Source organism: Dipodomys ordii, unplaced genomic scaffold (genome assembly GCF_000151885.1).
Source record: "Dipodomys ordii isolate 6190 unplaced genomic scaffold, Dord_2.0 Scaffold132, whole genome shotgun sequence".
Classification (NCBI taxonomy): Eukaryota; Metazoa; Chordata; class Mammalia; order Rodentia; family Heteromyidae; genus Dipodomys; species Dipodomys ordii.
In genome coordinates, this window is record NW_012267348.1 from 4,939,429 (window position 1) to 4,966,904 (window position 27,476).

The 27,476-nt window shown below is 49.1% G+C and overlaps 1 protein-coding gene across 1 annotated transcript in view; it reads right to left on the bottom strand.

Annotated features, from left to right (window-relative positions):
• The window catches only part of Dnah1 (dynein, axonemal, heavy chain 1), a 71,249-nt gene that overhangs the window by 9,148 nt on the left and 34,625 nt on the right, over positions 1-27,476 (bottom strand). The window contains exons 26-58 of the mRNA XM_013030726.1: positions 27,167-27,280; positions 26,379-26,567; positions 25,990-26,095; positions 25,166-25,279; positions 24,297-24,446; positions 23,292-23,378; positions 23,009-23,195; positions 21,793-21,884; positions 21,442-21,596; positions 19,655-19,832; positions 18,483-18,677; positions 18,275-18,394; positions 17,911-18,069; positions 17,679-17,786; positions 16,628-16,768; positions 16,361-16,521; positions 15,774-15,931; positions 15,312-15,485; positions 14,498-14,536; positions 11,401-11,579; positions 10,161-10,391; positions 7,670-7,866; positions 7,092-7,227; positions 6,024-6,232; positions 5,452-5,623; positions 4,549-4,740; positions 4,124-4,234; positions 3,000-3,185; positions 2,495-2,686; positions 1,280-1,447; positions 1,003-1,194; positions 681-812; positions 134-259 (exon numbers count right to left, since the gene is read on the bottom strand). Of these exons, the coding sequence (XP_012886180.1) occupies positions 134-259; positions 681-812; positions 1,003-1,194; positions 1,280-1,447; positions 2,495-2,686; positions 3,000-3,185; positions 4,124-4,234; positions 4,549-4,740; positions 5,452-5,623; positions 6,024-6,232; positions 7,092-7,227; positions 7,670-7,866; positions 10,161-10,391; positions 11,401-11,579; positions 14,498-14,536; positions 15,312-15,485; positions 15,774-15,931; positions 16,361-16,521; positions 16,628-16,768; positions 17,679-17,786; positions 17,911-18,069; positions 18,275-18,394; positions 18,483-18,677; positions 19,655-19,832; positions 21,442-21,596; positions 21,793-21,884; positions 23,009-23,195; positions 23,292-23,378; positions 24,297-24,446; positions 25,166-25,279; positions 25,990-26,095; positions 26,379-26,567; positions 27,167-27,280 (5,050 nt within the window). The remainder of the gene's footprint in view (positions 1-133; positions 260-680; positions 813-1,002; positions 1,195-1,279; positions 1,448-2,494; positions 2,687-2,999; positions 3,186-4,123; positions 4,235-4,548; positions 4,741-5,451; positions 5,624-6,023; positions 6,233-7,091; positions 7,228-7,669; positions 7,867-10,160; positions 10,392-11,400; positions 11,580-14,497; positions 14,537-15,311; positions 15,486-15,773; positions 15,932-16,360; positions 16,522-16,627; positions 16,769-17,678; positions 17,787-17,910; positions 18,070-18,274; positions 18,395-18,482; positions 18,678-19,654; positions 19,833-21,441; positions 21,597-21,792; positions 21,885-23,008; positions 23,196-23,291; positions 23,379-24,296; positions 24,447-25,165; positions 25,280-25,989; positions 26,096-26,378; positions 26,568-27,166; positions 27,281-27,476) is intronic.

Genomic DNA, 27,476 nt, shown 5'->3' on the forward strand with positions numbered 1-27,476 from the left:
TTTTTTTTTTTTTTTACTATCCTTCATCTTGCTTGGCCCAGGGGAGCCATCTCCAAGCCAGATAGAAAAGAAGGTAGGAGGGAGGGAGGTGATTTGGGGCCCAGCCTGGTCACTCCTGACCCTGGGAAGGTACCTGCCACGAACGGATCTTCACAGGGTTTCCCAGTGTCCCGATTAGTGTGGGCTCAGAAGTGTGTGGGACCTTGTGAATTGTGAGCTGTTTGACCCACTGTTCATACAGCGTTGTGCGGTACTGGCCCTAGGAAATGCCAGATTTAAGATCACCACACCAGAGACTCCAACACCCATTCCACCTCCTATTCAACCCCAGCTTAGTTGTTGCACACAGAAGTCAAAGCTCAGACGTGAAGCTAAAACCTGCCTTTTGCACCTACTTGCTTGGATTCACAAACCTCAGCCTCTTATCTGTGAAAAGGCAGCACTAACATCTTCCCATAAGAATGGAATGTGAGGATTAGATGGGGCATAGGATGAAGCATTTAGAAGGGTGTCTGAAACACACAAATATACATGTGAGGCTCTCCTATGTTCTCACTAGAAAGGCAGCTCCCAAGAGCAGCTCTTTTGGCTGCTCTGGTGCCTTCTTGCCCTTTATTTACAGCCTGTAGGCTGCCCTCATGGAGGTGAGGCTGGACAGAAGTGGAGCTGGGAATCCTTACCGTGAAGGGACCCAGGTAGGCCACAAAGCCAGAGGCCACCAGCACATCACCAGAGATGTTGTTGAGCATGTGGTCCAGGTTCTCTACTGTGTCTTGCCAGCGCACCTTCTCATCCGCTAGTCCATTGATGAGCTGCAGAAGCAGTCCCATGGTGTGAGTGCTGGGAGGCTGGCTTGAGGGTTGGGGCTGGCCCTGCCAGCAGCAGCCTTGATAGCTGCTAAGGTGGGATGTGGACAGTCACCCCAGATCCCCCCACCACAGGCCTTTCTGACCCCTGTTTAGTAGTCCCATCAGTGTGTTTCATAGAGAAAGGGCAGCACACCTTGTCTGCTCTGCCCAGCCGCTGCTCACACTGCTCACACTTTAGCTCCAACTCTTCCTTCTTAGCAACACATTCTCGGTACTTGGCCTGCATTGTGGCAATGCCATCTTCCACCTCATGAAGGCGCTGCTTTGCCTCCTCCAGGATCTGCTGTGTCACTTCCAGGTCATCCTGGGCTTCCCGCAGTGCTTGCTGCCCACAAAGAGAGGGGCCTGTCAGCTCACCATGAGAACTTGGGAAGGAGAGCCTTCCCCCACCAGCTCTGACCTATCCTTACCCGCTTGGGCTCCACAGCCTTGGCCACAAAGTGGTACTTATGCATGGCGCGCACCCACTGGCAGATAGATGTGCAGGCTTTGGACACCTTGGCAATGGCAGCAGGCTGGAACTCATCATTGTCAATGTATGGTTGGATGGATTTGATCACTGCTTCCCCAATGTTGTCCTGGAGTGGGAACCAGGGGCTTCAGGAAGTTGCTTCCCAAAGGAGACAGGGGTGGGATCTGCTGGGAAGGGAGGTCTCTGAGGTCTTTGATCCTGCTTCTAGGCTCTATATCCTCTGTAGGCCTGCACATAGTATAGTAGTATAGAGCAAACACAACCCAGAAAATCTGGCCAGACAAGGAATTTCTATGTCCCTAGTATTTCACATAAATTCCTCTGAAGCCTCAAGATGTGATAATCCACAGGTCCTATTTAAAACAACAACAACAACAAACAACTCATTTAAAGGCAAGAGCTTCTTTTGAGAGTGAGACTATCCGAAGGTAGGAGAGAAAACTAAGTGGCTCTGGTGTTCCAGAGAACCTACCACCTTCTGGAGCTCATGATAGGTGCAAGAATCTGTGTTGCTAGCCAACTCCCATGGTCAGAGTTTGGGTGGGCCCAGCGGAACCTGAGCTTGGGGTTTCTTTTCTGATGCTATTAAGCCAGGCTACTGTCTCTACTTTCCAGTTCAGTGTGTGAGGACTGGCAACTACCTCTTGACTAGTATCTGGGCTGGAGAGGGCTCCCTGATGAGACTGTGGACTCCAACCACAGTGCAGCACATGACCCAACACTGAGACCCCCAAATGGTAGACAGACAAACCCAGAGACACACAGGGAAAGCAAAACCTCAGGTGCTGAGGCCAAGGGGGCAAAATAATACTGAGCAAATAGTAAATGTCTTGGTCAAGGCCATGAGGCCCAGAGCAAAAAGGCCTTGGAATGACTGGAAGTGGCATCCAGTGCTCATGAGCCTGCATTGATCCCAATTTCGTCAATACATATTTGCAAGCAGATCTGCTGTTACCTTACCAGACAGCTCCTTAGGGCAAAGTGATGGACCTGGCAGATTATGTGACTTATAGGACAATGTGTGTTGTTCGTAGAGTTAAGGCAGCCAGAGAGGACCGGGACCACAGCACACGTAGGCACCCTGGTATACTAGGCTCTTCTCAGCCTTCTTGCTCTGCTGGATCATGCCTTTGCCCTGGGCTGGTCTGCTTACCTTGTCAAACTTGAAGAGGCTCTCGAGGAAGCGACCTGGGTCCTGTAGAAGCCCCTTGCCTGGCTCCCAGTAGTCATCCACTTTGGTGCCTGGTTTCTCTCCAGGCACCTTCTTGGGCTTGATCCCCTTCATGATGCACACAGCTTCTATGACTAGCTTCACACCTGGGGGTGGCCGCTGCATTGCACGTACCTATAGGCAAAGTCACATATCAGGGAAGGGAGAGGTCCATCACTAAGTGATTTCCCGTGGGCAGTGGTCCCCACAAATCAAGTCCCTACTGCCACAGGACCAAGGGCATACTCAGATTCTCTGAGGTCATACTTAACCTGTAGCTACCTAGGGGCTGGCACACAGAGGGTAGGGCAGCCATCTTGGGTCTATTCTTGCTTCTTGGCACATGGTTCTCAAATGATGAATGGAGTTAGGGCCTGGAGACATTCCTAGGTCCCAAGCAATGAGAGGGGCGGGGGAGGGAGGGATAAAAGGATGCCTAGCTTCCTACCTCAGTTACATCATTCTTGTTGAGGTTGCGGAGACTAGCCAGGGCTGCATCCAAGGCTGGTAGAGCCTCATCCAGATCTTTCTGAGCATCATCAGCAATGGCTTGTGCCTTTCTGGCTTTCTCATTGGCCTTGTTCTCCTCAGCCTGTACTGAATTTCGGGTCTCCTCAGCAATGGCTGTATCCACCTAGGGAAAAGAATATGTTCAGCAACAGAGACAGGCATGCCCAGCTGCTCTTTCTCCCTTCTGCATCTTGATCTTCCAGAAAAAAGGAGATGAGGGTTGGGGCATCCTATTCTCCAAGGGCCCTCCCTCCCAGAGGTCTGGGAGTAGCTCTTTTCACATCCCAAATGGTTCAGGGGCTTCCAGAATTGAACATACCAACTTAATGGGCAGGAACGCCAAGCCAAGCCCCCACAGGGTCTTTTGTACATGTCAGAGAAAGAAATCTCTCTCTCTGTGTGTGTGTGTGTGTGTGTGTGTGTGTGTGTGTGTGTGTGTGTGTGTGTGTGTGTGTGTGTGTGTGTGTGTGTGTGTGTGTGTGTGTGTGTGTGTGTGTGTGTGTGTGTGTGTGTGCTCATCCTGGTGTTTGAATTCCAGGCTGGGACTTGAATTCAGGGCCTGAACCCTGTTGCTGAGCTTTTTTGCTCAAGACTAGTGTGCTATCAGGTAAGCCACAGGTCTTTTTTTTTTTTTTAAACAAGTCTTATGGACTTTATGGACTTTCCTGTCTGGGCTAGCTTCAAACTGTAATCTTCAGGTATCAGCCTTCTGAATAGCTAGTATTACAGGCATGCCAGGCAAAAGGTATTCTTAATTCCTTTCCAGAGCATGGCACTTTACTACTATCACAATGAATGTACAAATTGGTTATGTCTGCTAGGGAGGCTGGGGCCTTCAAATACAGGCCCTCATGCTGTGAGGAATCTGCACATTTGTCTGTGCCATAATATTGTTCTGACCAAGCATTTGTCACACAAGTGTATGGCTGCGGAATAATGAAACAGGTACACAAAAGCTTGATGATTTGCAGAGTTCAGGAGCTAAAGATCTGGTGATTACAGATGTTGAGCATTCTTGGATAGAATTGCACATCTGGCAGAGGAGTCTGGGAGCGTCCTAACCTTGATCTGCTCCATAGTGGACATAGTGTCCTTGGCAGCCTCCTCCAGCAGGGGGCGCATGATCTCCAGTTCTTCCTGCATCTTGGCCACATCCTCAGAAGTGCGCAGCAGCTAGGGTGTGGGGGACGGATGGGTTAGAGAACAAATTAGGTGCGGCAGGGATCAGCATATCTGGGTGCTGGGGAAAGGGCCCTGCTATGTCACCTTCATTCAAGGCTTCTATGTAGCCCAGTGGATTCCAGGGGAAGAGGCCTAGTACTCTAAGAAATCTGTGGAGGTATCCTGATTTGGCTTGCCCTTGGTCTTAAATGGAAGGTGTTACCTGTTTCAATCTCTTGGTCTTCAGTCACCCTGCAGGCATTAAAGACCCAGTGGATAGAACCACAGGCAGTTAGCCATTGTCCACAAGATCTCTTCAAGCTCACCTTGTCTAAGCCACTCTTCATACGGTTTTTTGCAGTTTTCACCTCGTGCTTCTTCTGCCCAATGAGGATGGAGAATATGTTGAGCAATTCTAAATAGCTCTTGGGGGTCACGTAGTTGTGGCGGGCCAGTTCGGCCAGGTACTCAACACACTTCTTGGACACTGACTGGTGGATATACACGCAAACCTGAATCTGTGAGGGAAGAGTCCACAAGGATGGGTATCTGGGTACCCCCCACAAAGCCACAGCAGCCCCAAGGATGGGGCTATGTCAGCAACCTCCATACCATATGCTCATGCTTTCCTAAGATCCTCACATCCTCCAGGTCAAGGTCACCTCTTAATGGAGATGAAAAATCCAAGGTTCAGAGAAGTCAAGGACAGTTTTGGTTTTGATGTGGACTCAGGTGCCTCTCAGCTGTGGCTGGATGCCCGCCTTTGAGAGTGCTAAGGTACTGTTCCCTCAGAGGTTGGATTTAGGGGGAGGGAAAGAGCAAGGAAGGCCAGAAACTAGCTAGGCAGGGAAATGTGGGTTTATCCTAGTTTGGGGCCTTCAGGGGGCCATCATCCTTTGAGGATGAACCAGACAAATCTAGTCAAACCCATTTGTGTGGTCTCTGGAGTTATGTTAGGGAGCTCTTGGACAGAAACTGCCACGAAATCCTGAGTATAATAGAGACAGTAATCATGTAGCTAGATGCCAAATATTGTTCCCATACTTTTATGACCTGTGGCACTCCTCATTCCTCAAGTAAGTGACTGAGTCTTAGACAGGTAAAGTTATACGATCAATGGCTCACTGTTGGTGGTTAGCCTGGACACTCACCCAGCCTCTATGACCTTGAGTCTATACCCAAAATGAAGCAGTTTGCCTTGAGAGCTCACACTTCACCAAGACACCTACCAGTCCTTTAACTATTTCTGGAGAAGATTCCAATTCTGGGATCTCATTCAGGAACCTGGTGGCCACAGACTCCAGGGCCTCTGCTGGCCACTCATTAAACCAGTCAATGGTACAGCAGTTGACGAGGGAGGGGAACTGCCTTAGGCGAGCTCTGAAGACCTCTCCAATAGGGCTGGGGGGAGGGATAGGTACTCAAATGAGGATCAGAGACACTGACTTAGGCCCTCAGGAACCAGGGTCCATCTACATCCCTATTTACATGGCAGTCAGAATATAACAACACAGGTCATTTTCTCCTTCAAGATGACCTGCTTTCAGCCTATTGAATTTCTTTCAGCCTATTGTATTTCTAGCCAAATAAATTTTCCTATCAGTTTCAAAAAAAAAACAAACAAACCACAAAACAAAAGTGACTATAATAGCACAGTAACCCGGTCCTAATACAATGGTGGCCAGACTTGGGCCATGGATCGTATCAGGCCTAAGTCCCCAAGTCTCTAGCATCCCTGGGGGGCTGGCCCCACCAGCCCAGAATTGCAGCCCCAGTGTGGTCTGGCAACAGCTGCTTATACCTCATGCATAACACCATGTGGATGTTGTTTCGCACACGCCCAGTGTAGGCAGCTACGAGGTTGGCTTTGGTGGGCGGCAGACCCTGCTCCTGGATATAGGGCCTCATGGCCGTGACAATCTGGTCCTGCTCATCAGCATTGTAGAGGTTGGGAATGTCACCTGAATTCAGAACATTGTTGATATCCTCCAAGAAGGACTCGTTTTTGATCTGGAGAAAGACCAGGGTTGGGAGCTCAGTCTTTGTGATGGTCCCTTTGTGTGGACTCCATGAGCTTATCTCACTGGACCTTTACAACAGCCCCATTTTTAGATCAGAATACTACAGATCAAAGAAGACCAGGGTCACTTGAAGGACTGTGTAAGTCATAACCCAGGATTTGCACTCAGGCTTGCCCTATTAGAGAAACTGTGGCAAGAACTTGGGTCCTGGGTAGAGGTATGGCATTTTCCTGTTTCCTTTCCAGTTTCCTTCTAGGCCTTGGTTTACTCTCAAGAGGAAATCATGGCTATAGGTAGGAATATCTGGCTTGGGTCAGAGGGTACTTCATTTTATTGACTGATTCAATGACTATCTGAAGGGATCCCTGAGTTGGGACAGGGCAAAGAACAGAGAGGCTTTAGCCAGCTCCCCAGGCCCAACCCCACTACCAGCCAGGTTTAAGCACAGCACTATTTGTCTTATGGCCCCAGAGCTACGGTCTTTCTCCATCACTTAGAGACCTGCAGAGAGCCCAGGAAGCAGCTATGGTCCCACATATTTTGGAAACAAACCCTCTAGTAGGAAGTGGTTGGCCGATGTGTGGTGTGCCATGGTACCAGAAGCCTTTACCTTTTTTTAACCATTGGCTGTACCATCTATGCCCCTTAGCTCTGAGAAGTGGGGTTTGTCTCTATACACTTGATCAGACCATCTGTGGTCCCACTTTATCCTGCCAGTTCATCCTCAGATCACCTCTGACTGGTAGTAAACTGGGCATGAAGGACTGACCACCTTGGCAAGATGCTACACTAGGAAAGTATTGTATCCAACCCATCCCAAGCCCTGCCCATGGCTGTGACCGTGGCACCTGGGTATCTGAGAACAGGAAGGTGATGGGCAGATTCTGCAGGCCAGCCTTGAGCAGGACCTTCTTAACATCTTCACGCCACTCAGGCATGCCATAGTTCTTGGACAGCTCGATCTGGAAGCACTCATACTCAGCCCTGGAGGCAGAGTTTGCATCAAGACATGCCAGGGATGGGTGGTGTGAGACCAGGCACTGATAAGTCAGGGAGGGGAGTATATACACCTTACCCAATCTGGAATCTTGTTCCCATCCTGGGCAGATTCTCCAGGTCCTGCACTTGCTTTCCTGCTTTCTGACCTTTGCTCAAGCTATTACCTCAGCCAGGACTACATTTCCATTCCCTTCTCTCAGCTCTGATTCTGCCAGCAGATCCACAGATACCTCCCCTAGGAAGCATGCATCTCTATCTCCACCCCCTACAGCATCACAAGGAACTACTACTGCTTTTCCTTAGGGATTTCAGTTCAATTGTTAGGCGGTCTAGAAGCCCATGGGCTGGGTGGATCTGACTCAGGCTTCCTATGAAAACAAGCAGACTGCACCAGTTGCCCTCTACCCACCATGCCTGGGGTCCTTACATGTGGGAAGCAAGCAGTGTGAGGGAACTGCGGCCACTGCCACCCACACCTAGCAGGAGTGCATTGCCCAGTGCCTGGCGTAGAGTGCGGCTGATACGGCAGATGTGGCTCATGGCATCCATGAAGAGGACCAGCTTCAGCTTGGCTGTGTTGATCTGGTTGTAGTCCTCCATGTATTCCTCGATCACATGCAGCATCTGGGAATGGAATGGAAGAGAAGAGTCTCCTACTTCCCTCCCTGCCCTTCTCTGTCCAGACCAAGAAACACAATGATTGTCTACTCTTTGATCTGGCAGGTTGAATGTTTTCCCCTGCAGACTTGAACCCAAGAAGATGCCTTAAGTATTCCAGGGTGCTACTCAACCAGTCACTAATTTAGGTTGTAACATGAAATACTTAAAGAGCCATCATGTAGTTTCCTGTAAAAAGCTAGCTCTGTCCTCATCAGAGTTCTCTAAACTATCACATGAACTCCATCTGGACACACAGAATATCTTGTCTTACTGTGCTTCACAAGAAAGTCGTAGTCCAGTCTGTATGTGAGTTCTTCTGATTTTGTGTGTGTGTGTGTGTGTGTGTGTGTGTGTGTGCATGTGTGTATGCTTGCGCATGTGTACCAGTCCTAGGACTTGAACTTAGGGCCTGGGTGCTGTCCCTGAGACTTTTTGTAAAACAAACAAACAAATAAATAAAAAACCCACCACACCTCCACTTCTGGGTTTTTGATGGTTTATTGGAGATAAGTCTCATGGACTTTTGTACCCAGGCTGGCTTTGAACTGCAATCTCAGATCTCAGCCTCCTGAAAAGCTAGGTTACAAGCATGAGCCACTGGAGCTTGCCTAGGACCCCTGATTTAAAGTGCTTCAGACTGAGTGCCCTGGCATCTAGTGCTTTCTTTGGAATCTCAACCAGCTCACCTCAGGACAGCATGGAGCACTCTTGTGCTACCCCTTCTGTGGTGTGTCTAGCCATGAGTTTGGCTGATTGGAATCCTATATGCCAAGGTCCTCCCTGCCAGGGAGTTCACCCTGTCCTGCAACCAACTTGTCTCCTGTGTATAGATGAAGGCTGGCTTTAAGAAAGTATACCCAATGCTGGGCGCGTTGATGGTCACGCCTGTAATCTTAGCTACTCAGGAGGCTGAGATCTGAGGATCATGATTCAAAGCCAGCCCAGACAGAAACTCCCTAAGACTCTTATCTCCAATAAGCCACTCAAAAAACCAGAAGTGGTACTGTGGCTCAAGTGGTAGGGCCCTCATCTTGAGCTGAAGAGGTGAGGGATAGCACCCAGGCCCAGAGTTCAAGCCCAACAACTGACCAAAAAAAAAAGAAAAGAAAAAGAAAGTACACCCAAGCCAGGCACTGGTGCTTCATGCCTATAATCTTAGCTATTTAGAAGGCTGAGATCTGAGAATTGTGGTTCAAAGCTAGCTCATGAAGAAAAGTCTGTAAAACTCTTATCTCCAATTAACTATCAGAAAATTGGTAGTGGCACTATAACTCAAAGTGGGTGAGTGCTACCCTTGAGCAAAAGAACTCAGGGACAGAGCCTAGGCCCTGAGGTCAAGCCCTATGGCTGAAAAAAGAAAGTACACCCAGAAGCCAGGTACCTGTGGCTCACGCTTGTAATTCTAGCTATTCAGAAAGCTGAGATTTGAAGATCACAGTTGAAAGCCAGCCCAGGCAGGAAAGTCCATGAGATGTATATCTCCAATTAACCACCAAAAAGCAGGAATGGTGGTTCAAGTGGTAGAGCACCAGTCTTGAGTAGAAAAAGCTAAGGGACAGTGCACAGTTCCTGAGTTCAAATCCCAGGACCAGCACACAAAAAAGAAAGCCCACTAATGAACTATATTCCCCCTGTACATTACCTTTATAATAAAAATAAAAATATTAAAGTAAAAAAGGAAAGAAGAAGGGAGGAAAAGGAAGAAAGGAAAGATGGAAGGAAGAAAGGAAGGAAGGAAGGAAAGAGGGAAGAAAAGGAAGGAAAGAAGAAAGGAAGGAAGGAAGGAAAGAAGGAAAGAAGGAAGGAAAGAAGGAAAGAGGGAAGAAAAGGAAGGAAGGAAGGAAAGAAGGAAGGAAGGAAGGAAGGAAGGAAAGAGGGAAGGAAGAAACTACCCTCAAGCCTGAGGGTCAGGAGGATAGCACTCCTGAAAGGCTCACCAGGCTGCATAGATCCTGGGACCCTGGGAAGAGCCCTTAGGAATTATGAGAGGACACTTGAGGAACAAAATAATTAAGGAGTCCACTGCAGCCATGCAGCTCCGAGGCCACTGAGTCCTGCCCTCTATGAGTGGGAATGGTTACACCTCAAGTGGGCTTAGTGTGTCACTGTCTCAGTTGGATCCCAGGCCTATTCTCAGACAGGCTGAGCAGTGCCTTGGCTGACTGTCCTGACCTTCTGATCTGGTGTGGTAATCTGTTAGCAGGGTCCTGGGGCCCAGGAGGCAGACTAAAGAGAACCACCACCCATGAGCCCCTCACCTTATTCTCACTGGTGATGAGCTCATAGGATTTCACGTCTGCACCTGGTGACATGAAGTCCCCATAAAGAATGGGCTGGGTGGGGCAGACCTTGTTGAAGGGCACTTCCCACTCTTCCATGTGGCTCTCCAGAAGCTGGTCAAACCAGGTGCGGTCTTCTTCATTCACCAGTCGGTCCCGGAATACGCGGCAGTTCTCATGATACCACAGTCTCAGCAGCTGCACTTTGTCCTAAGGGCACCCCGAATTAGTACTAGCCCTTGATCCCACATCCTCAAGCAATCTTTCAGAGTACCCAGGGGAGACAAGGTGTGTAGGAGCCTGAGTCCTTGGGTTCCTACCTGAGCCAGACTCCCCCCACAAGCCAACCAGGGCCATGTACAAAGGCTGCTGGGAAGTGTGTCTACTAGCTGAGAGTGGATTGAGGGAGCTGAGGTCTCTTTTACCTCCAGCTCTACACCCACTGTGCCAATCACAGCCCCTACCAGCCAGTACTTGCTGGTTATAATTGCTTCAGAGTCATCACTTTCCTCTCTTTCAGCTCCTGAGACGCTAAGCCCAGGAGTTCTGATTTCTCCTTCTACCTTCTCAATACTCCATATTTAACTATTCATGGAGCCCTGTCAATCTCTTTTAGGACCTGCCCCCTCTGTTTTTGTCTCTGTTCTTCCTGTGCCCTAGCTTCTCTGCCTCTCCCAGGGTGACTGGACCACCTTTGAGAGGTCCTAGGCTCTTCTTGGTGCTCCTTTGCTATGATTGGGGCAGGGCCAGGGTTTGAGCCTATTCTGTCCCCCAACATCCTCAGGCTCAGAAATTGTCTATCCAGGTAGTGGCTCTAAATGGCTCCCTGCAATCTTTAGGATGAAAGTTAAGCTACACACTGGCCCCCACAGCCTGTACTGCCCACTACATTCCTGGTCCTTCTATCCGTGCATCTTTAGTGTCTGAAGACACCTTGTTTGCTTACTTCCACAAGGCTCTCACACATGGACTAGTACAAACCCTCTCACTTCCTTGCCTTGTTCTGGCTCCTTCATTTGTATGATCACCATGTAAAGGCTACTGCGCCAGGCATGAGATTGACCCACAAGATAGGGACCACTACACAATGCCTAGGCTCTTGGGGGCCCAGCTTCTTTATGGCCTGGCTTATCAGCGCAAGAAGCCTAAAATTGGGGAACCCAGGGAAGGTGACCAAGGCAGCATGGGCACTTGGGAAGATGGCATGCTGGATCCTCACCTCAACTTTGGAAGGTTCGGCCATGAGTATACCCTGGAAGACCTTGGAGAGGTCTCTCAGGTTGAAGGTATAGTGAGACTTGGCTGGAGTGGGCAGCAACTGGGAGGTGATGGTGGCATACACCATGATAGTAGCTTCCACGAGGGACTCTGTGAGATGAGCAATATTGGGAGCTCCAGCTGTGGGGACAGGAGAATATAGCCTGGGTTTCAGGCTAGGATTCCACTCACCCCTTAGCTCTATCTTAGATGCCTTCTTTGCAATAGGATCTTCTTGATGCCTCCACATCAAGTGGGCATCTCCTGCTCTGTGCACTCTCCTTTTATGTCTTGCTATCATGCATCAATGCTGAGATGCATTTACAGAATTGTGGGCACCAGTGGGCTCAGTGCTGGGCAGACCCTTGCTATCTTGCTGTATCAGACTGTGCTGAACATGTTAGCTCTGGGCTATACATGGGGACGGGTCATTTGATCCACAGAGGCTTCAGGAGTATTTAATAGTAGGTGTGGAATGACCTGGCATTCAGGTCCAGGTGAACCTTCAGGGCTCATCACCCTCCTGGGAGCTGCTGCAACTTCCAGCCTGAATTTTAATCAACAAACACACTGTTTTGTTCTCCAAAGACTATACCATTCTTCACTAGGAACCAAAATTCTGTTAGGGGGAAGTTGGGGTGGAAGAAGCCCTAGAAATAAGAAAAAGGCCAGGTGCTCACACTTGTAATCCTATCTATGTAGGAAACTGAGATCTGAGGATCTAGGTTTGAAGCCAGCCTGGGCAGATGTATCTGAGATTTGCATCCAATTAACTACTAAAAGCCACAAGTGGAGCTGGACTCAAGAGATAGAGTTCCAGAGGTAGAGGTAGGGGTAGAGTTCCAGGCTTGAGTGAAAATGCCCAGAAAGAACATGAGGCTGAGTTCAAGACCTAGTACTGGCACAAAAAAAAGAAAAGAAAAAGACAGAGGGGCAGGAGTAGGGCTCTTTGAGGAACATTGGCTTATTCTGGGGCCAGGCATAGACACTGGGCATAGTGTCTGTTGAGCAAACACTCCTCATCCTCAACAAGCTGACCTTCTTATCTTGGAGATGGTAATGAATGGGTCAATAAGTAAAAGAGAATGATCAAGTAACAAGTTCTATCAGGAACTTGCATCAGGAATAGAGGCTTGAGGAGTCCCAGGCTTTTGGGGGTCAGTCCAAAAATTCTTGGGGAGGCATCATTGACAAGGGGGACATGGAAGCCAAAACCAAACAAGTGACAGACAAGCATGCACATAGCTGGAGAGGAAGAACAGTGTGTGTGTGGGGGAGGTGAGTTAGGCAGAAAGCACAGCAAAGGCAAAAGCCCAGGGGTGAGACCATGACTGGGGAGCTAAAGATCAGTGAGGAGGGAATGTGTGGGAGGAAATGAGTCCAGAGAGGTGTTGAGGAGCACAAGTAAAGTTTCACCTACCACTCTCAGGACTTGGGAGTTCTTGCCTGGATGAGACAGTTGAGCAGAGGACCAATGTCTTATTTTTTTTTTAAACAGAGATAATTGTATTGTTCAGGCTGGCCTCAAACTTATGGGCTCAACCTGTCCTCATACTTCAGCCTCCTAAGTAGCTAGAATGACAGATTTACATCATCATGCTATCTTGATTTAATGTTTTAATGGGTCCCGCTGGCAACAAGTAGAAGATGGAGCATAGTTATGCGAGGGCAGAAGCAAAGAGACAAGGGAAGGGGCTGCTGTAACCACTGATGAGCACAATCAGGGATGGCTTCTTCAAGGAAAACCAGCAGATCTATTGGATGAGATGAGACATGAGAGGAAGAGGGAAAGATAGGTGTTGCAGATGACATCAAGACTCTTGTTTGAGTACCTGGAAGGATGTAGCTGCCATCACCTGAGCTACGATGGGGCAGCCAGGAGTTTGGATTTGGGCAATCTGAGATGCACAGAGGTATGGATGTAGGCTTTCAGGAGTAAGGTCTGGGCTGGAGGTATGAACATGGGTGTTGTCGGCATAAGGATGACTTTTACTACTAGAGGTAGGATGAGATTGTCTGAGGAGAGTGTAGCAGAGGCTGCAGGTCAAAGTGTCTAATAAGGAACTCCGGGGAGGGAGAAGGGCCTGGGAGAAGCCATGGGGAGGAGGAGCTACTTACAAGCAAATGAGGACTGAGAGGCGATCACTGGTTTGGCCACTGGTGATGAGCATTCTCAGGTGGTATAGGAGATGCTCATGGGAAGGTTGGAGAGGAAGCCAGTGCTAATGGAAAGTTTTTTTTTTTTAAAGAAGTTTTGCCATCAAGGTGAACAGAAAAGTCGGGTGATGGCCCAGGGTGAGTGGGAGCTGGCCAAGACAAAGTTATTTTTTGTGTTGAAGTTAAAAATGGGAGAAACTGATACTTATTCTAATGCCAAGTAGCCCAGTAGAGCAGGGAGTCCTGCTGTGGGTCCTGCCCTCCAGTACATTCAAGAGGAATATTTGGCCAGCTCCAGAAAGTCCATTCCAAGTCAAAGTGAAAAGACAAGGTCACAAGTGAAGCTGGAGGCCCAAAGAAGGAGCCCAAAGGTCTCTTTCAGCACAGAGAAGGGAGAAAAAAGGGGTGGCCACAGATGACAAAGCCTGAAGGGTGGCAGCCACCCTGCAGTGATGATTGACAGGTAAGAGTTGCATGAGGCTGCCACACAAGGTGTATTGACTATCACCTCTGTTTCCATGAGGAGTTGCATGTCTGCTCCCAGCATATGCTCCTTACAGAAGGCTGGCTCTCCTTTGAATGGTGGCTGTAACTTTTCCCACAGAGTAGAGTTTATTGGGTTCCTTCTTTTATTCATTTATCTTTCATTTCCTGACCATTTACTATTAGATGATACTCATGCAGGTTCTGGGGGGGCTGATAGGCTATACAAATGGGTCTGGGAACCTAAGATGGCAATTCTTGTCACTAACCTTTGCCTTGGTACCTATGTGAGCCCAAGAAGTATTCATCATGGCCCCCGGTCCTAGCCTCAGTGTACCTAATCAGACCCAACCCTGGAGCTCACCCTATACAGGGTCCTCTCCCTTCCAGGCCCTCCCAGGTCTAGAAGCCTCACTTACGCACAGGCTCTCGGTAACTTTTTTCTCCAAGGAGTCCATCTGGAGGGTTGAGGGAGAGAAATGGGGATCAGAGTCAGGTAGGCCTCTTGCCGCCACCTTGGCTAGCTATGCCCAGATAGGAAGCTCTTAAAGTGGTCACAGTCCCTACCTTTCCGTCCCTCCTTAGATCACTGTGTCCCACACTCCCAAACTGAGTATGCAAGGAAGTTCTGGGCCATAGCTCAAGCTCAGGCCAAAGGAAGCCTAAGGGTCATCAATCACCAGTTGGCAGAGTGCCAAGTAGAGGTCCATGGTTCGAGTGTGTTCTGGGTGAGATGTGGGCTGGTGGGGAAATAACATCCTATGGTAGGCTTTTCCCAAGCCCTAGGAAGGATCCAGGAGCACTTTGTCTATTCGGTCTTGGGGGCTTTCACTCAAGTTTCTGGGAAAACACTAACACATACATCTATGTATGCATACAGGTGAATTCATGCATGCATACACACACACACACACACACACACCCATCTCACTATTTACAAGGCTTCATTCTAGTATTCCATGTGCCATTTATCTTACCTAACCCTCCACTTGGAGTGATAGGTACTAATATTCTCACTTGCTTTACAGATGAAGAAATTGGGGTTCAGAGAAGCTCCTGAGCTCGGCAAAGTTAACAGCTGAGTATGGGGTGAAGTTGAACTTGCAGTTAAGTGAGCAGTTCTGCCACTTGGTCTGTCCTGTGGTCACCCAGCTGTCCTAGGTATGGGACCTGACTAGGCTTCTGCCTTTGACCATGGTCTCTCTTATCCACCTCCCTCCCCAACCAACTCACCCATCCAACATCCTAGGATGGTAGAGAAGATGCGCGTCTGGCTGACCTCGTCCATCTCGGTGAAGGATAGGTAGTTGAAGTGACGGGTCAGCCTTGCCGTGATGGCATTCCGGCCTCCCCCTGGAGGGCCCATGGCACAGACAAAGTTGATGTCCACCAACTTCTTGAAGGCTCCTGAGTGGGGGCAGAAAATCAGGAAGGGCCCTGCCTGGATCTACATTATGATTTTTGTGGGCCTTCTTCCTCATGAAAAGAATATGTATGAATTAAATATGATAGTTTCTAACAGTATTGATAATAGTAATAAATGTGTTCAGACATTAAAATTTTTTCTCTGGCCTACAGTTTCATTACCCCCAATTTTAACAGAAGTTAAAATATTTTTGTGGGCCCCTAAACTTATTGCATGGCCTTTAACTCTACTGTGCTCTTGCTCAGCACACAGCCTAGGCTGATACGCACCGATGGTCTTGCGGTCATACCAGCCACCGTGGTCCATCCACTGGCGCAACAGCTCAATGGGTGGCTGTGCTCCATATGTCTCCAGGGCTGGCATGTTTAGATCATCAATGAAGAAAATAAAGTTGCGCCCAAGGGGTGGTCCAAATACACCTTTCCGCCTGCAAGAGGGGCTGTGTGAGACTGGTATCCATAGGCACTAGGCCCCCCAAGAATCCAGGGACAACAGGATGACTCCTCACTAAAAATAAGCCTCTTCCAAATTTCCAGTCCTCTGTCTTGTTCTGAACATTCGGGAACATTAGGGACTGACTGACCTGTGTATGAGCTCCCTTAAAGGAGTCTTGCCTCCCAGGCAAATGGATAATAGGCATCTCCCAGACAGGTACAAAGCCTTGCTCAAGTGCCCACCTCAGGCCAAGTGCCCACTGAAGGAATGTAGACAGGGGGAGAGCTCTGGAGAAGTCTATGGGGGAACCCAGGTCCCCTTGAGGAACCGCTAGCTCCCACCAGGAAGCTTCTGTCAAACCCAGAGAATCATTTTAGTAGATAGTTATTTAGGAATGAGGAGTTAACAAGGGATTTCCTGCCTCTTGTCCAGTTTGCTGTCGATGAGGTCTTGGGTCTGGTTAGCTGAAGTGCGAGCTGAGAAGGTAAGGAAATGGCTAATGTATTCTAATGGTAGGTTCTTGAGAAGCTTGTTGGAAATGGTAATAGTTTTCCCTGTGCCTGTTGGCCCAATACACAGCACCTAGGAGAATGGAGATTGGGCAGTCATGCACAGAGAGAGCTGCCACCTTATTGATGTAGGAGGCTAGCCACTCTACAGCTTAGGCTGGCACAGTATGGGCACTCACAGGCTTTCGGCTGGTCAGTAGCATGCCCAGCAAATAGGACATCTGCACGGTGTCCATGGTGGGCACAATGATGTTGGAGTAGCTGGTGTCTGGTATCATGGTGAATGGAGCTGAGGAGTCCATCCACTTCACCCAGGCAACCTGGAACCACAGCTAGCTCAGGGTGTGTCTGAAACCCCATCCCACCCCACTCTGGCTGCTGTCTTCCTTGCAATAGGAAGGCAAAGGATTATGTTCCTGAGCCTTGGCAAGAGGGCCCAGGTGAGGGGTTACTTCTGACAGAAATAGGAATTCCTATGGGCTAGGTTGAGGGACTGTCATTCTTAGGTCTCTGCAAGAAGGCAATGTTCTGGGAATTGGAAAACCTAGAATGCAAAGGTGCTTGTTGTTTAGTTTCAGTATAACCAAGGAGTGTGGGGTGCAAACAAAGGGTATTGGCATCAGAGGATGCCGAAGGCCACCTGGCTTGGTCTCCCCATCATCCTTGCCTTCATGAATCCCTTGATTCACAACCCTAATCCAACTTGCAGACTTCCCTCAATGTGTTTCCCTATGGCCTACCCAACATGTTCTACTGGGGATTTTTCTGGTTGTTAGACCCAAATGTATCCTGCAAGCTTCTAGGGACCCTGCAAAAGTATAAGGTCTCTACAGACCCTCTCTGCCCCTTCTTCATGAGGTCTGGAATCCTGACCTTAGAATAATACTGGCTGATAGTAGGGATGGCTTCCTGGGCCCCTCAGGAAATCATTTCCTGGGAAAATGGTGATATTAAGTACAACGGAGGCAGCCAGCTCTTGGGATCAGCATCAACCCAGAAAGCAGTACATGTAGTTGAAAAGGGAGGCACTTGGATGTCTCCTAGCCCCAGGTTCAAGTTCAGTTCTACTACTAACTACTTTGGGCCTTAACTACCACCCAAAAGGTATGAGAATCCATGAGACCCAGTAGTCATCAATGTGGCTTTCTCTTGGTAGCTGCTATTCATCATTAACAGCTACCACCTAATAGAGTTCTCCCCATCTTGATTTTTGGACAGGCCTGTGGCTACCTGCTTGTTCTCGTCCTCATCTTCTTCATCATCTTCAATACTACTGATGCCAGCATCCTCTAGTCTATAATCGAATACCTGTCCATTTTCAGGGAAGCATAGAGTCACCTGCCAAGGACCAGGAAGAGAAGCAGAATGTGAGGCCCCGAAGCATTGCTTCTTCTAGCACCTAGGGGATCATGTGCGGGGTGTGTGTGTGTGGGGGGGAGGGAATGGGGCTTCTCCCTTTCACCTTTTCCATCGTCATTTTCATCCTTAGCCAGTGGTTAAAGTTCAAGCGGCTCTTGCTGTCTCCAGTGGCTCCTACACTCCAAATCAGGGAAAAGATGAACCAGGGCTCAATCAGCTCTGGGATACGACTTAATTTTTCAGAGGGAATCTTCTTGAGGTCCTGAGGACAGAGGGAACAGAATTTAGCTAACGGAAAACAGTCCTGGATGGCCTACAGCACATTGGCTGGGGTGGTCTCACAGTAAGCCAATCCAATTCCTCTTCCTGAAAGCAGAATTTGGAATTCAGGATCCTCAGGTAGGCCAGCTAAGTAGAGCAGGAGACAATATGGACTAGATATCTTAACCCACTGATAGGGGATATACCTCTCTAGGCAGAAAGGGCTTGAAGAAACAGTCAAGCAGCTTGAGGAGGCTTGTGGTCAGGTTGCTGTTGGTTGAGGCGATCACCTCCTTCACTGAGGACCGAACAAAGTCAATGGCATCCTGTAGAGAGCAAGCACTTAGCTCTCATGGCTTGAGGCCACAATCCCTGATGCTCCACCAGGTTGGGGATGTCTGTGGCCTTGTTTACCTCCAGAAAGCTGACAAAGAGTTCCTTCAGCTGATCCTTGTGAGGCTTTATCAAGGCAGGAATAGTCTTTAGCCAACACTCAACGAAGGGCATGAGCCCTAAGATGCTAGGCTCCAGGTACACCATGCCACAGCGTGACACTGTGGCTGGGGAGGCCACTGCCAGATCCTGCACCTCAAACATCATGGTCATTGCCTGGTGGTAAGATGAAATATGTGACAGGGCCAGCCCTGGGGAAGGGCTGGTGATCTGGCCAGCAGGATCTGTGGGCAGGCTGTGGATTTAGGACAGGACTGTGAGGTGAGGATGGGGGGGCGGGTAAAGATGTTCATGGACCCTTGGGCCCTGAGCTGATAATATTCCCTTCCTGGAGTCCCAAATGGAGATCACAGACCTTTCATTTCTTTTTTATTCTTCTTGTTGGTTATGGGGCTTGAACTCAGGGCTTGGATGCTGTCCCTGAACCTCTTTGCTCTTAAGGCTAGCACTCTACCACTTGAGCCACAGTGTCACTTCCACAAAATAGAAACCAAAGTTGGGAGATTTCTGGGGTTTTCTGGCTAGCCTGGGATCCCTAGAATTTTGAGGAATCTGGCATGAACTGTTATACTCTATTCCGGGCCTCTGTCACCCTTCCAATTGACTGCCAGGTGCTCTCAAGAGACCAGCTAAGCATACACTTTGTGAATTGCTCTTGTGCCCAGGTCATAGTTCTCACATATGAGGCAGATTTCTGTAGTTAAGTCTGTGTCACCTGCCCAAAGACTCTGGGTACAAGACTAGATGGGCTTATGGCCCAGACTGGGCTGATAGGGTTGAAAGTATGCTGAGGGAAGAGGGACACAAGAAGTATCAGCTGAGGAAACAGTAGGACAGTCATCCTGACCCTGGGCTCTGAGCATCATGGGAAGAGGTAGGCTCAAAATGTAGCACCGAGTGGCTGCATAGCACATGGCCAAGGTCAGGGAGTTCAGGGGCAGGGAGAGGTGCTGGGAGTCAAGTCTGAGCTCCTGACAAGTGTCAGGTTTCTGGGTGAGTGGTGGGGATAGTAGTGATGGCCTGAGATGTAGCCCGAGGCCCCAGAAGGCAGGTGTAAAGTGGGACAAAGTTTAGTCAGTATGGCAGGGCCCACCTAGCTGTTAAAAGAGTGGTGGGAATACAAGTGATTCTACCTCTGTGAGCTTGATGATCTCCCCAGAGCTGAGGCACAGTTTCTTATTGTCATCCAGCACTGTGTTCATGTTCTCGATCCAGACGGCATCCACTGGCCCATCGAACATGTACCACTTCTTGTTGGTGTCAGAGGCAATAGCCCCTGCCCGGATGAGGGAGGAGAAAATCCCATCTGTCCTGCAACCACCAGGTGGTCAGAGCTAGAGGTACCAGGGTTTCACACAGCTAGCCCCCAGGAAAACCTGGCTGCCCAGCTAGCTCCAACCTGCTTTTATTACTCTTTCAGTATTTTTGCTCGTTTAACAATTAGAACAAGACTGTAATCCTAGGTATTCACGAGGTTGAGATCTGAGGATCACAGCTCAAAGCCAGCTGGGGCAGAAAAGTTCCCATGAAACTCTTTTTTTTTATTGTGAAAATACTGTACAGAGGGGTTACAATTACATGGGCAAGATAATGAGTACATTTCTTATCAAGCATTGTTGCCTCCTCCTTTGTTTCCCCTTCCCATCCCTTCCCATCCTCCCCCTGCCCTCCCCCCAATCCTCCTCCCCCACCATGAAACTCTTATCTCCAATTAACCACTCAAAAACTGAAAGTAGCGCTGTGGCTCAAGTGGTAGTGAGTTATTGGAAAAGCTAAGGGAGTGTGCCTGGGTCCTTAGTTCAAAAATTTTAAATGCGACTTTGGTTTTAACACAGTATAATGGAAAGACATTTTTAATCCCCTGCGCGCTGAATGCCCATGGATGTCACAGTAAAGGAAGATAAATGGTGGTATCAGAATTGGACAAAAGGGCTGGGGAAGAAGCAAAGCAGAAATGAGGAGCATGTAGAGCTTGAGGGGTAGGAAGAGCCAGTCCCGCCACAGAACCCAGGAAGGCTGAGACTTCAGAGGCTCCAGATACCAGGGAAGGGTAAGAAAGATTCTCTACTTGGCTAACCTTTAGTTTCTGAATCTTTCCCAGGTCCCTCTGCATAGCCTCATAAATTCCAGTTTGGGCAGAGTCCTGCTGTATCAACTAAGCCAGAGTCTCTCACTCTGCATACCTAATTATTTTGGATACCCAATCCATCTTGCTATCTGATCAGGTCCCTCATCGTCCATTTCCTCTCCAAGTGAGGTCTGATAACCTGGCTTATCTTCAGCAAGAATCCTGTGAGGCCAGTTTAGCCAAAATCTCCCTCACCCATGATGTGTGTGTTTAGTAACTGTCTAATCTCCTAGTAGCTCTAGCCTGACCCTTGGCTATAAATTTTCACTTGTCTTTACTGCATTCAGAATGGACCCCACTCTCTCTCCCTCATTACAGTGGTTTCTATACTTTTGGTAATGGTCCTAGGCTTGCAGAACACTGGAGCCAAGCAGATACTCCAAAAAGGAGGCAGTAGACTCCTTCAGAATAGCTTTAGAGAAATCTCTTCTGGTGGCCATTCTCCTGGCTCAAAGCACTTTGCCTAAAATGCACACTCTAAGCTAGAAATAGAGGTCAGCCTCTTTTGGGGGTAATGGAAAATATCATTTACTGAGTGTGTCCTGGGCGACAGAAGCTTTCCTTAAACTCATTTTCTTTTTACCATGATAACGATCCCATTATTCTCACTGTATAGATGAGTTAGCAAACAGAAAAAGATGGCAGAGGTACTTAGGAGGAAATGGGGAGGTGACTAGAACTGGTTTGGGGCTGAAAGCCCCAGTCTGCCACTGGAAGATAGAGGTATGTGGCGGGGGGGGTGGTGGCATGGCCTCCAGAGGCCTGTAGAGGAGGGGACTGGGGGTCACTCACCATTCATGGGTGAGCAGGTCAAACTCTCCATACAGCTGGCCCATGGTGATGGACTTGGGGTTGAGCACATAGTAGTTCACAGCCTCATATACACCCCCACTGATGGATGGCTGCCCTTTCAACATTGTCATAGCAGCTGCCAGAACCCTGTAACACTAAGCCGACAGCACCACAGTGAGCCTCTTGGCTTCCGGGAGAGCAGGCTAGAGTGCACTAGGGACTACAGGAAACAGGAGGGGCACTGTGGAGGCCTAGAGGATATAACCTAGAGGATCTAAATGTCCTTGTTGAGTTTGCAACCCCTCAGGCTCACTGTCCAGGCACTGGGCTGCCTGAGCTTGCTTTACTCACGTTACTTTTACCAGAGCCCGTGGGCCCCACAAGCATGAGGCCATGCCGCACCACTGTGGTCTCATACAGCTGGATGCACTTAGTCAGGAAACCTGGGGAACATGATAGAAGAGTCCCGAGATCAGAGCATGAGCTTGGGTCCTGGCTCTGCCCTTAGCTTGTGTGACTTTGGGTGAGTCATTTCAGTCCCTCAGCTTGTTTTCTCATAGCACCTATCTTATAGGAAGGGGCAGATAAAGCCCTAAGCATAAAGCCTGGCACAGAGTAGGAACTCTAGATGTCAGATATTGTTTACATTTTGACTATCATTCCCTAATATCCTCTGGTCAGTTGATCAGCCATTATAGGCTCTAGAATCTGTCTCAAGGCTACAGTCCATCCTGCTGAGAGCACCAGTGTCAGTGCTGGCCAGTATGGGGTAAAATCCTAGTCAGTCAGGAACTATAGGGACAGCTTTCAGGCACAAGCAGAGGGCCAGGTCCATGTAGATAGGGCATTGCTTTGGGCCTAGGGGGAGTAGGGAGTCATAGCTCTGGTACTGAAGGCCTGAGAACTTTGATCTCCCAATTAACCAGGAAGAGCAAAGCTAACTTACATCCGTGAGGAAGAGGAATCTGTGAAGACTTATTGAACAAGTGCGTTCAGCCTAGGCATAAGAGGTTGCCAGAGAAAGGAGCATTAAAGTCACATCAAGAAAGGGAGAGTAATGGAGGAGCCTAGGGGAGGTGTGCTGTGGGGCTGAGCACATCAAATGCTCAGGCCCCAAAATAAGGCCTTGTGTGGCCAAAGTAACTGCCATTATTATTCCCACTGGGAGAGGTTGGGAGCAGGTGTGTCAGGGAATTGTGGGGGAATGAGAACTCAAGCTGCAAAGATATGCAGTGGTGGGGCAGAGGTCATCAGCATCCAAGCAGGGGAGGACAGGGAGATGACCCCTCATCAGTAAGGAAGGAGCTGCACCTGATTATACAAGTCTTGAGAGAGAACTAAGGATTGAGGCTGCTCCTCACCTGAGACAGAGGCCCTGAACTATAAGATCTTCCTGCACCTGGTAGGTTCCAGTACAGACAGGGATGGGGCATACTTGGCCATGTGTTAGGGACCCTGAAGCTAGTGCATCTTATCCTTCTCTCCCATCCTGGATTCCAAGGTCATTGAAACCAGCCCTTGCTCTGACATCCGTGGGACTGAAGGAGGCCAGAGACCAGAGGCTCACCATCCACATCCTTGAGGTTGTACTTCTCACAGGCCTGGCGAATGGCTTTGTCTAGGATTCCATAGTCAGTGTCCTCCTCCTTGATGGTGGGGAACAGGTCAGATACTATCCCTGAAAAGAGCTTTAGGTCTTCTTGCAGGAACTTGGGTACATTCACATCCTGGATGGCTCGGAGGCAGATCAGCTCCTGCAGCAGGAGCCACGCTTAAGCTTCAGGGTGGCAAGCAGGCTGTCTTTGGCCACCCCAAGCCCTTCTAGAGCCTTCTTTCTAGATGAAACTCACCTCATTCATGTTGGGGTTTTCTCGCTTGAGGTTCCCGGCAGCTGAGATCACAGTCTTCACGGCTCTCATCCCGAAGTCATAGTGATCCTATTGATCCCATATAGGAGGAGAGCCCTGGGTAGGCACTGTGGCTCTGGGGGTTCTCCCTGGGATATTCTGCCTCACACCTGGAAACTGGCCACTCCTGATCACCCAGCTTTTGGCTGTGAAACGTCACTCCCTGGAGACCTTCTGTGACCCCACACCTGCATGCTCAATTCCTCCTTTGGAATTCTCTGGCACCCTCCACTTCAGCATCCCAATGGTCCTCGGGTAGGCTTGGATGATCTATTCTGCCTCCATGCTTGAGGCTGTCTTGGTTATGGCCAAATCCCTGGAGTCCTAGCACAGTGCTAAGGACCAGGAGGAACTCAAGTTGTATTGAAACAGTGAATGTTTCAATACAACTCATCTGCACACTAAACAGGTTGCCTTCCATGGCCCCTGAGCTTTTTCCCCTAACATCTCTCAAGAGCCAACTTTTGGGCCATACCACTGTTTCTTCTTGTTGGTTCTTTTTATAAATTGAGTGAGGGGGATGAGGGAGAATGCTCAAATCAGATTAAGGTACATTGTGTGGATATATGGACATGTCAAAGTGAATACCTATCCCCATATAACTAATTAATTCAAAGAAAAAAACATGGGAGAAAGAAAAAAAAAGCAGGCTACATGGGGATGCTGGCAGTTGGGGGTTCACTGCAGTGGCATCTGTTCTTAATCCTGCCCCAGATCCAAAGACCCATAAGCCTGCCCAGGTTCTCAGCAACTTCAGATCCCAGTGTTGTCTGCTGAGAAACAGGAACGTAACACCTATCTTGAAGAATTGTTGGGAAGAATCAATAAAATAATGCCTGTAAATCAGCTAGCACAGAGCTGAGTACTCAACACAAAGAGAATTTGAAGCAGTTTTAGAGGCTAGAGGCAGACAATACTTCAGATTTTAGAAACTGAAGGGGGCCTTACCTGGGAGCTAAGTTGCTCAGAGGACAACTTGAAGGTTGTTGTGATCTTCTTAGCCAGCACATTAGCTTCATTGAAGCCAAAGGAGTAGAGTGAGATCTCAGCAATCATGGCATAATCCGGGACCATCATGGCCACAGGCCGGAAAAGTGCCTGAGCATATGGAACATGTGCAAATGGTAGGCAGGGCTTACCATACCTCCTATACCTCCCCCCTAGGTACCACCTAACTCTCTGAACTATCTGATCCTTTTTTTTTTTTTTTTTGTCGGTCGTGGGGCTTGAACTCTGGGCCTGGGCGATGTCCCTCAGCTCTTCAGCTCAAGGCGAGGGCTCTACCACTTGAGCTACAGCGCCACTTCCGGTTTTCTGGTGGTTTATTGGAGATAGGAGTCTCACGGTCTCTCCTGCCCGGGCTGGCTTTGAACCGTGATCCTAGATCTCAGCCTCCTGAGTAGCTAGGATTACAGGCGTGAGCCACCAGCGCCGGGCCTTATCTGACTTTCCTCCTCAAATATATAATGCTGGAATTTCCCTCTGTATCATATCTGCCAGCCCTTCCGGTGGCTAGACACCTCTGGCCATGAGAAAGAACCTGCCCCTATGTAATTCCCAGGACATAGCCCCTCTGGGCTCCTGTCTTCCCATTATCCTTACAGGCCCAGCCTAGACTTCTCCCATGCTCTGAGTACAACATGGGGGCATCTCTTGACAGGTAAGGGTGGGCCTTAGGACCTTTGAGCAGGAGTGCTGCCACAGGGAATGACAGTTCCTGATGTCTAGCAGCTGTATATTTTTGAACCAGTGATTTTGCATCTTGGAGCCCAGACTGAAGCTCTGGTGCTTTCTGGCCACTTTGGGCCTGAACTTGCCTTCAGATTGTCAGGCAGCTCCGTGCGGCCAGCATATCCTGGGTTCATGGTGATAAAAACTGCACAGGATGGTACAAGTGGGATCTCAACACCCTCAAACATGAAACGTTCTACCTGTGGCAGGGGTAAGAGGATCAATTCACTTAGGGCATGGGGTGCCCAGTCTCTTTCTTCCTCTAGATGGTTCTCTTCAGCTTCTATTTGTGCCTCTTTTGGCAATAGCTGGTCAGCTGGGACTAGATGCTGATCATGGGTTGGATCCTTTCTCAAGATCCAAACTAAGATCTCAGGTCCCAGTTACCATCCATAGTCTCCCAGGTTGTGAGTTCAGTCCCTCTAAGGTCCCCACTCAGTCTCTGCTTCCCATTCCCTCTATTCTAGTTCCTGATATTCAACTCCCCAGATTTATCCAAACTCAACCCTGACTCCCACCCAGGGCCCTACTTCGGTAGAAGTAGTTACCTGTCAATCTCTAGCTTTTGTCCCCAGGATAAGATCCCTGCTCAACCTTGTCATGACTGGAGGGAGAACCAATGCCTGGGGCTTTCTACAAGAGTTGGAATGTAGGAAGGGATCCCTGTACCTTCCACAGCTTGGTCTGGAAGCTGCCCAGACTACAGTAAGGATTATGGATCTTTCTGATTGTCTAAAAAAAGCCCTTTAGACACAGATCTGCAAGTGGAAGAGGACAGATAGTGCCATACCCCTGAGGAATGAGCAAGGCTGGCCTGGGGAGGCCTGAGTACCTAACTCCCTCCTGCAGTATGCATGCTGCAGGGTAGCAGGGGTAGTGGCATGTCAGTGTATTTGGGGGGCATGCTCACCCGCTGTTGCTGTGCTTTCTGGATGGTGGTGATCTGCTGTGCTACCACTGAGAGCACCTCGATGTCAATGCGATTGAACTCGTCGAAGCAGGCCCAGGCCCCAGCACTAAGTGAGGCCAGAATATTGGGTGGGGCACGTGTGCTTAGAACCCACCTGGCACCTCTCTCTCGGGGTTCCTCTTATTCTGCTTGTGTGGGAAGCTCTGGGTGGTAATTCTCATCAGCTTGGGCACCCTCAGTGTCCACTGGACTGAGTGACTCTTGTCACTCTTATCTTGTCCCCTCCACCATCCTTTGAGGTTCTTGGGCAGTGCTCCCACCTAGCCCGCCCCTAAGGAAGAGCTCAGCCTTCTCCCCCTGCCCTGCACCACCCTCACAACCAGCCTTACCTGGCCAGGCCCTTGAAGAACTTGCCCATGGCCATGAAATCAAGCTGGTCAGAGCAGTTGAACACAACAGTCTGTATGGCCAAGGCCTTTCCCAGGTCTTTAGTGGTCTCTGTTTTCCCTGTGCCAGCTGGGCCAGCTGGGGCACCCCCAAACTTGAGGTGTAGGGCTCCAGTGAGGGTCAGATAGCACCTATGGGAGTGAGGGGAAGTAAGCACAGGACACATATATCCTGATGCTCCTCTTTTTTTTTTAAGGGTTTCCACAGCCCTAGGGAGCCTCTTATAGACAGAGGGCTTTTATTTCTTCCTGTCTTCTCAGTTCCCAGGTATGCCAGGCCTGGTTGCCAGGTCAGCATTGGAATTCATGGCTACCCATTCAGTGTCATACCTGCCTCACTTCACAGCCCTACAGAGCTTTGTTTAGGACTCGCTGGACTGGCCAACTTGTGGCTAATCACTTCTTTCATGGGGTGGGAGATAGGAAAACTGCAATTTGAGGCTATCCCAGGCAAAAAGAAATTCATGAGGCCCTATCCCAAAGAAAAAACTGAAGTAAGGCTGCTTATGCCTGAAATCTAAGCCACACAGGAAACAAAGGTAGGAGGATCATATCCTAAGACTAGCCTGCACAAAAGCATAAGGCCCTATCTTAAAAATAACTTAAAACAGGCTCAACTATGACTCAAGTGGTAGAATACTTGCCTACAAGTCCAAGGCCCAAAGTTCAAAGTCCCGGTACCACCAAAAAGCAAACAAGCAAAAAATATAGATGGGGAGGAAAACCCTCACCTGTCAGTGAGGGGTGTGATCACCAACCGCCCACTGTTGCCTAGGTACTCATAGCCATAGATGAACTCAGCATTCACAGCACGAATGTACAGATCATTGTTTGTCCAGTAGTACCTGGAAGTACAGAAAGAGGGGTTCCTGGCCCCAAGACAACTGGCAACAAGGCAGATTTGTAGTCAGAAGAGTTCTTTGTGGGGACCGAGGGCCCTGAAGCACCCTTGCCCAGACTTGAGGGCAGGTACCAACCTGTTGTCAACCGATTGGTCTACTTCTTCCCTGATGGTCTTGGGATGCCCCCATCTGCCCTCAC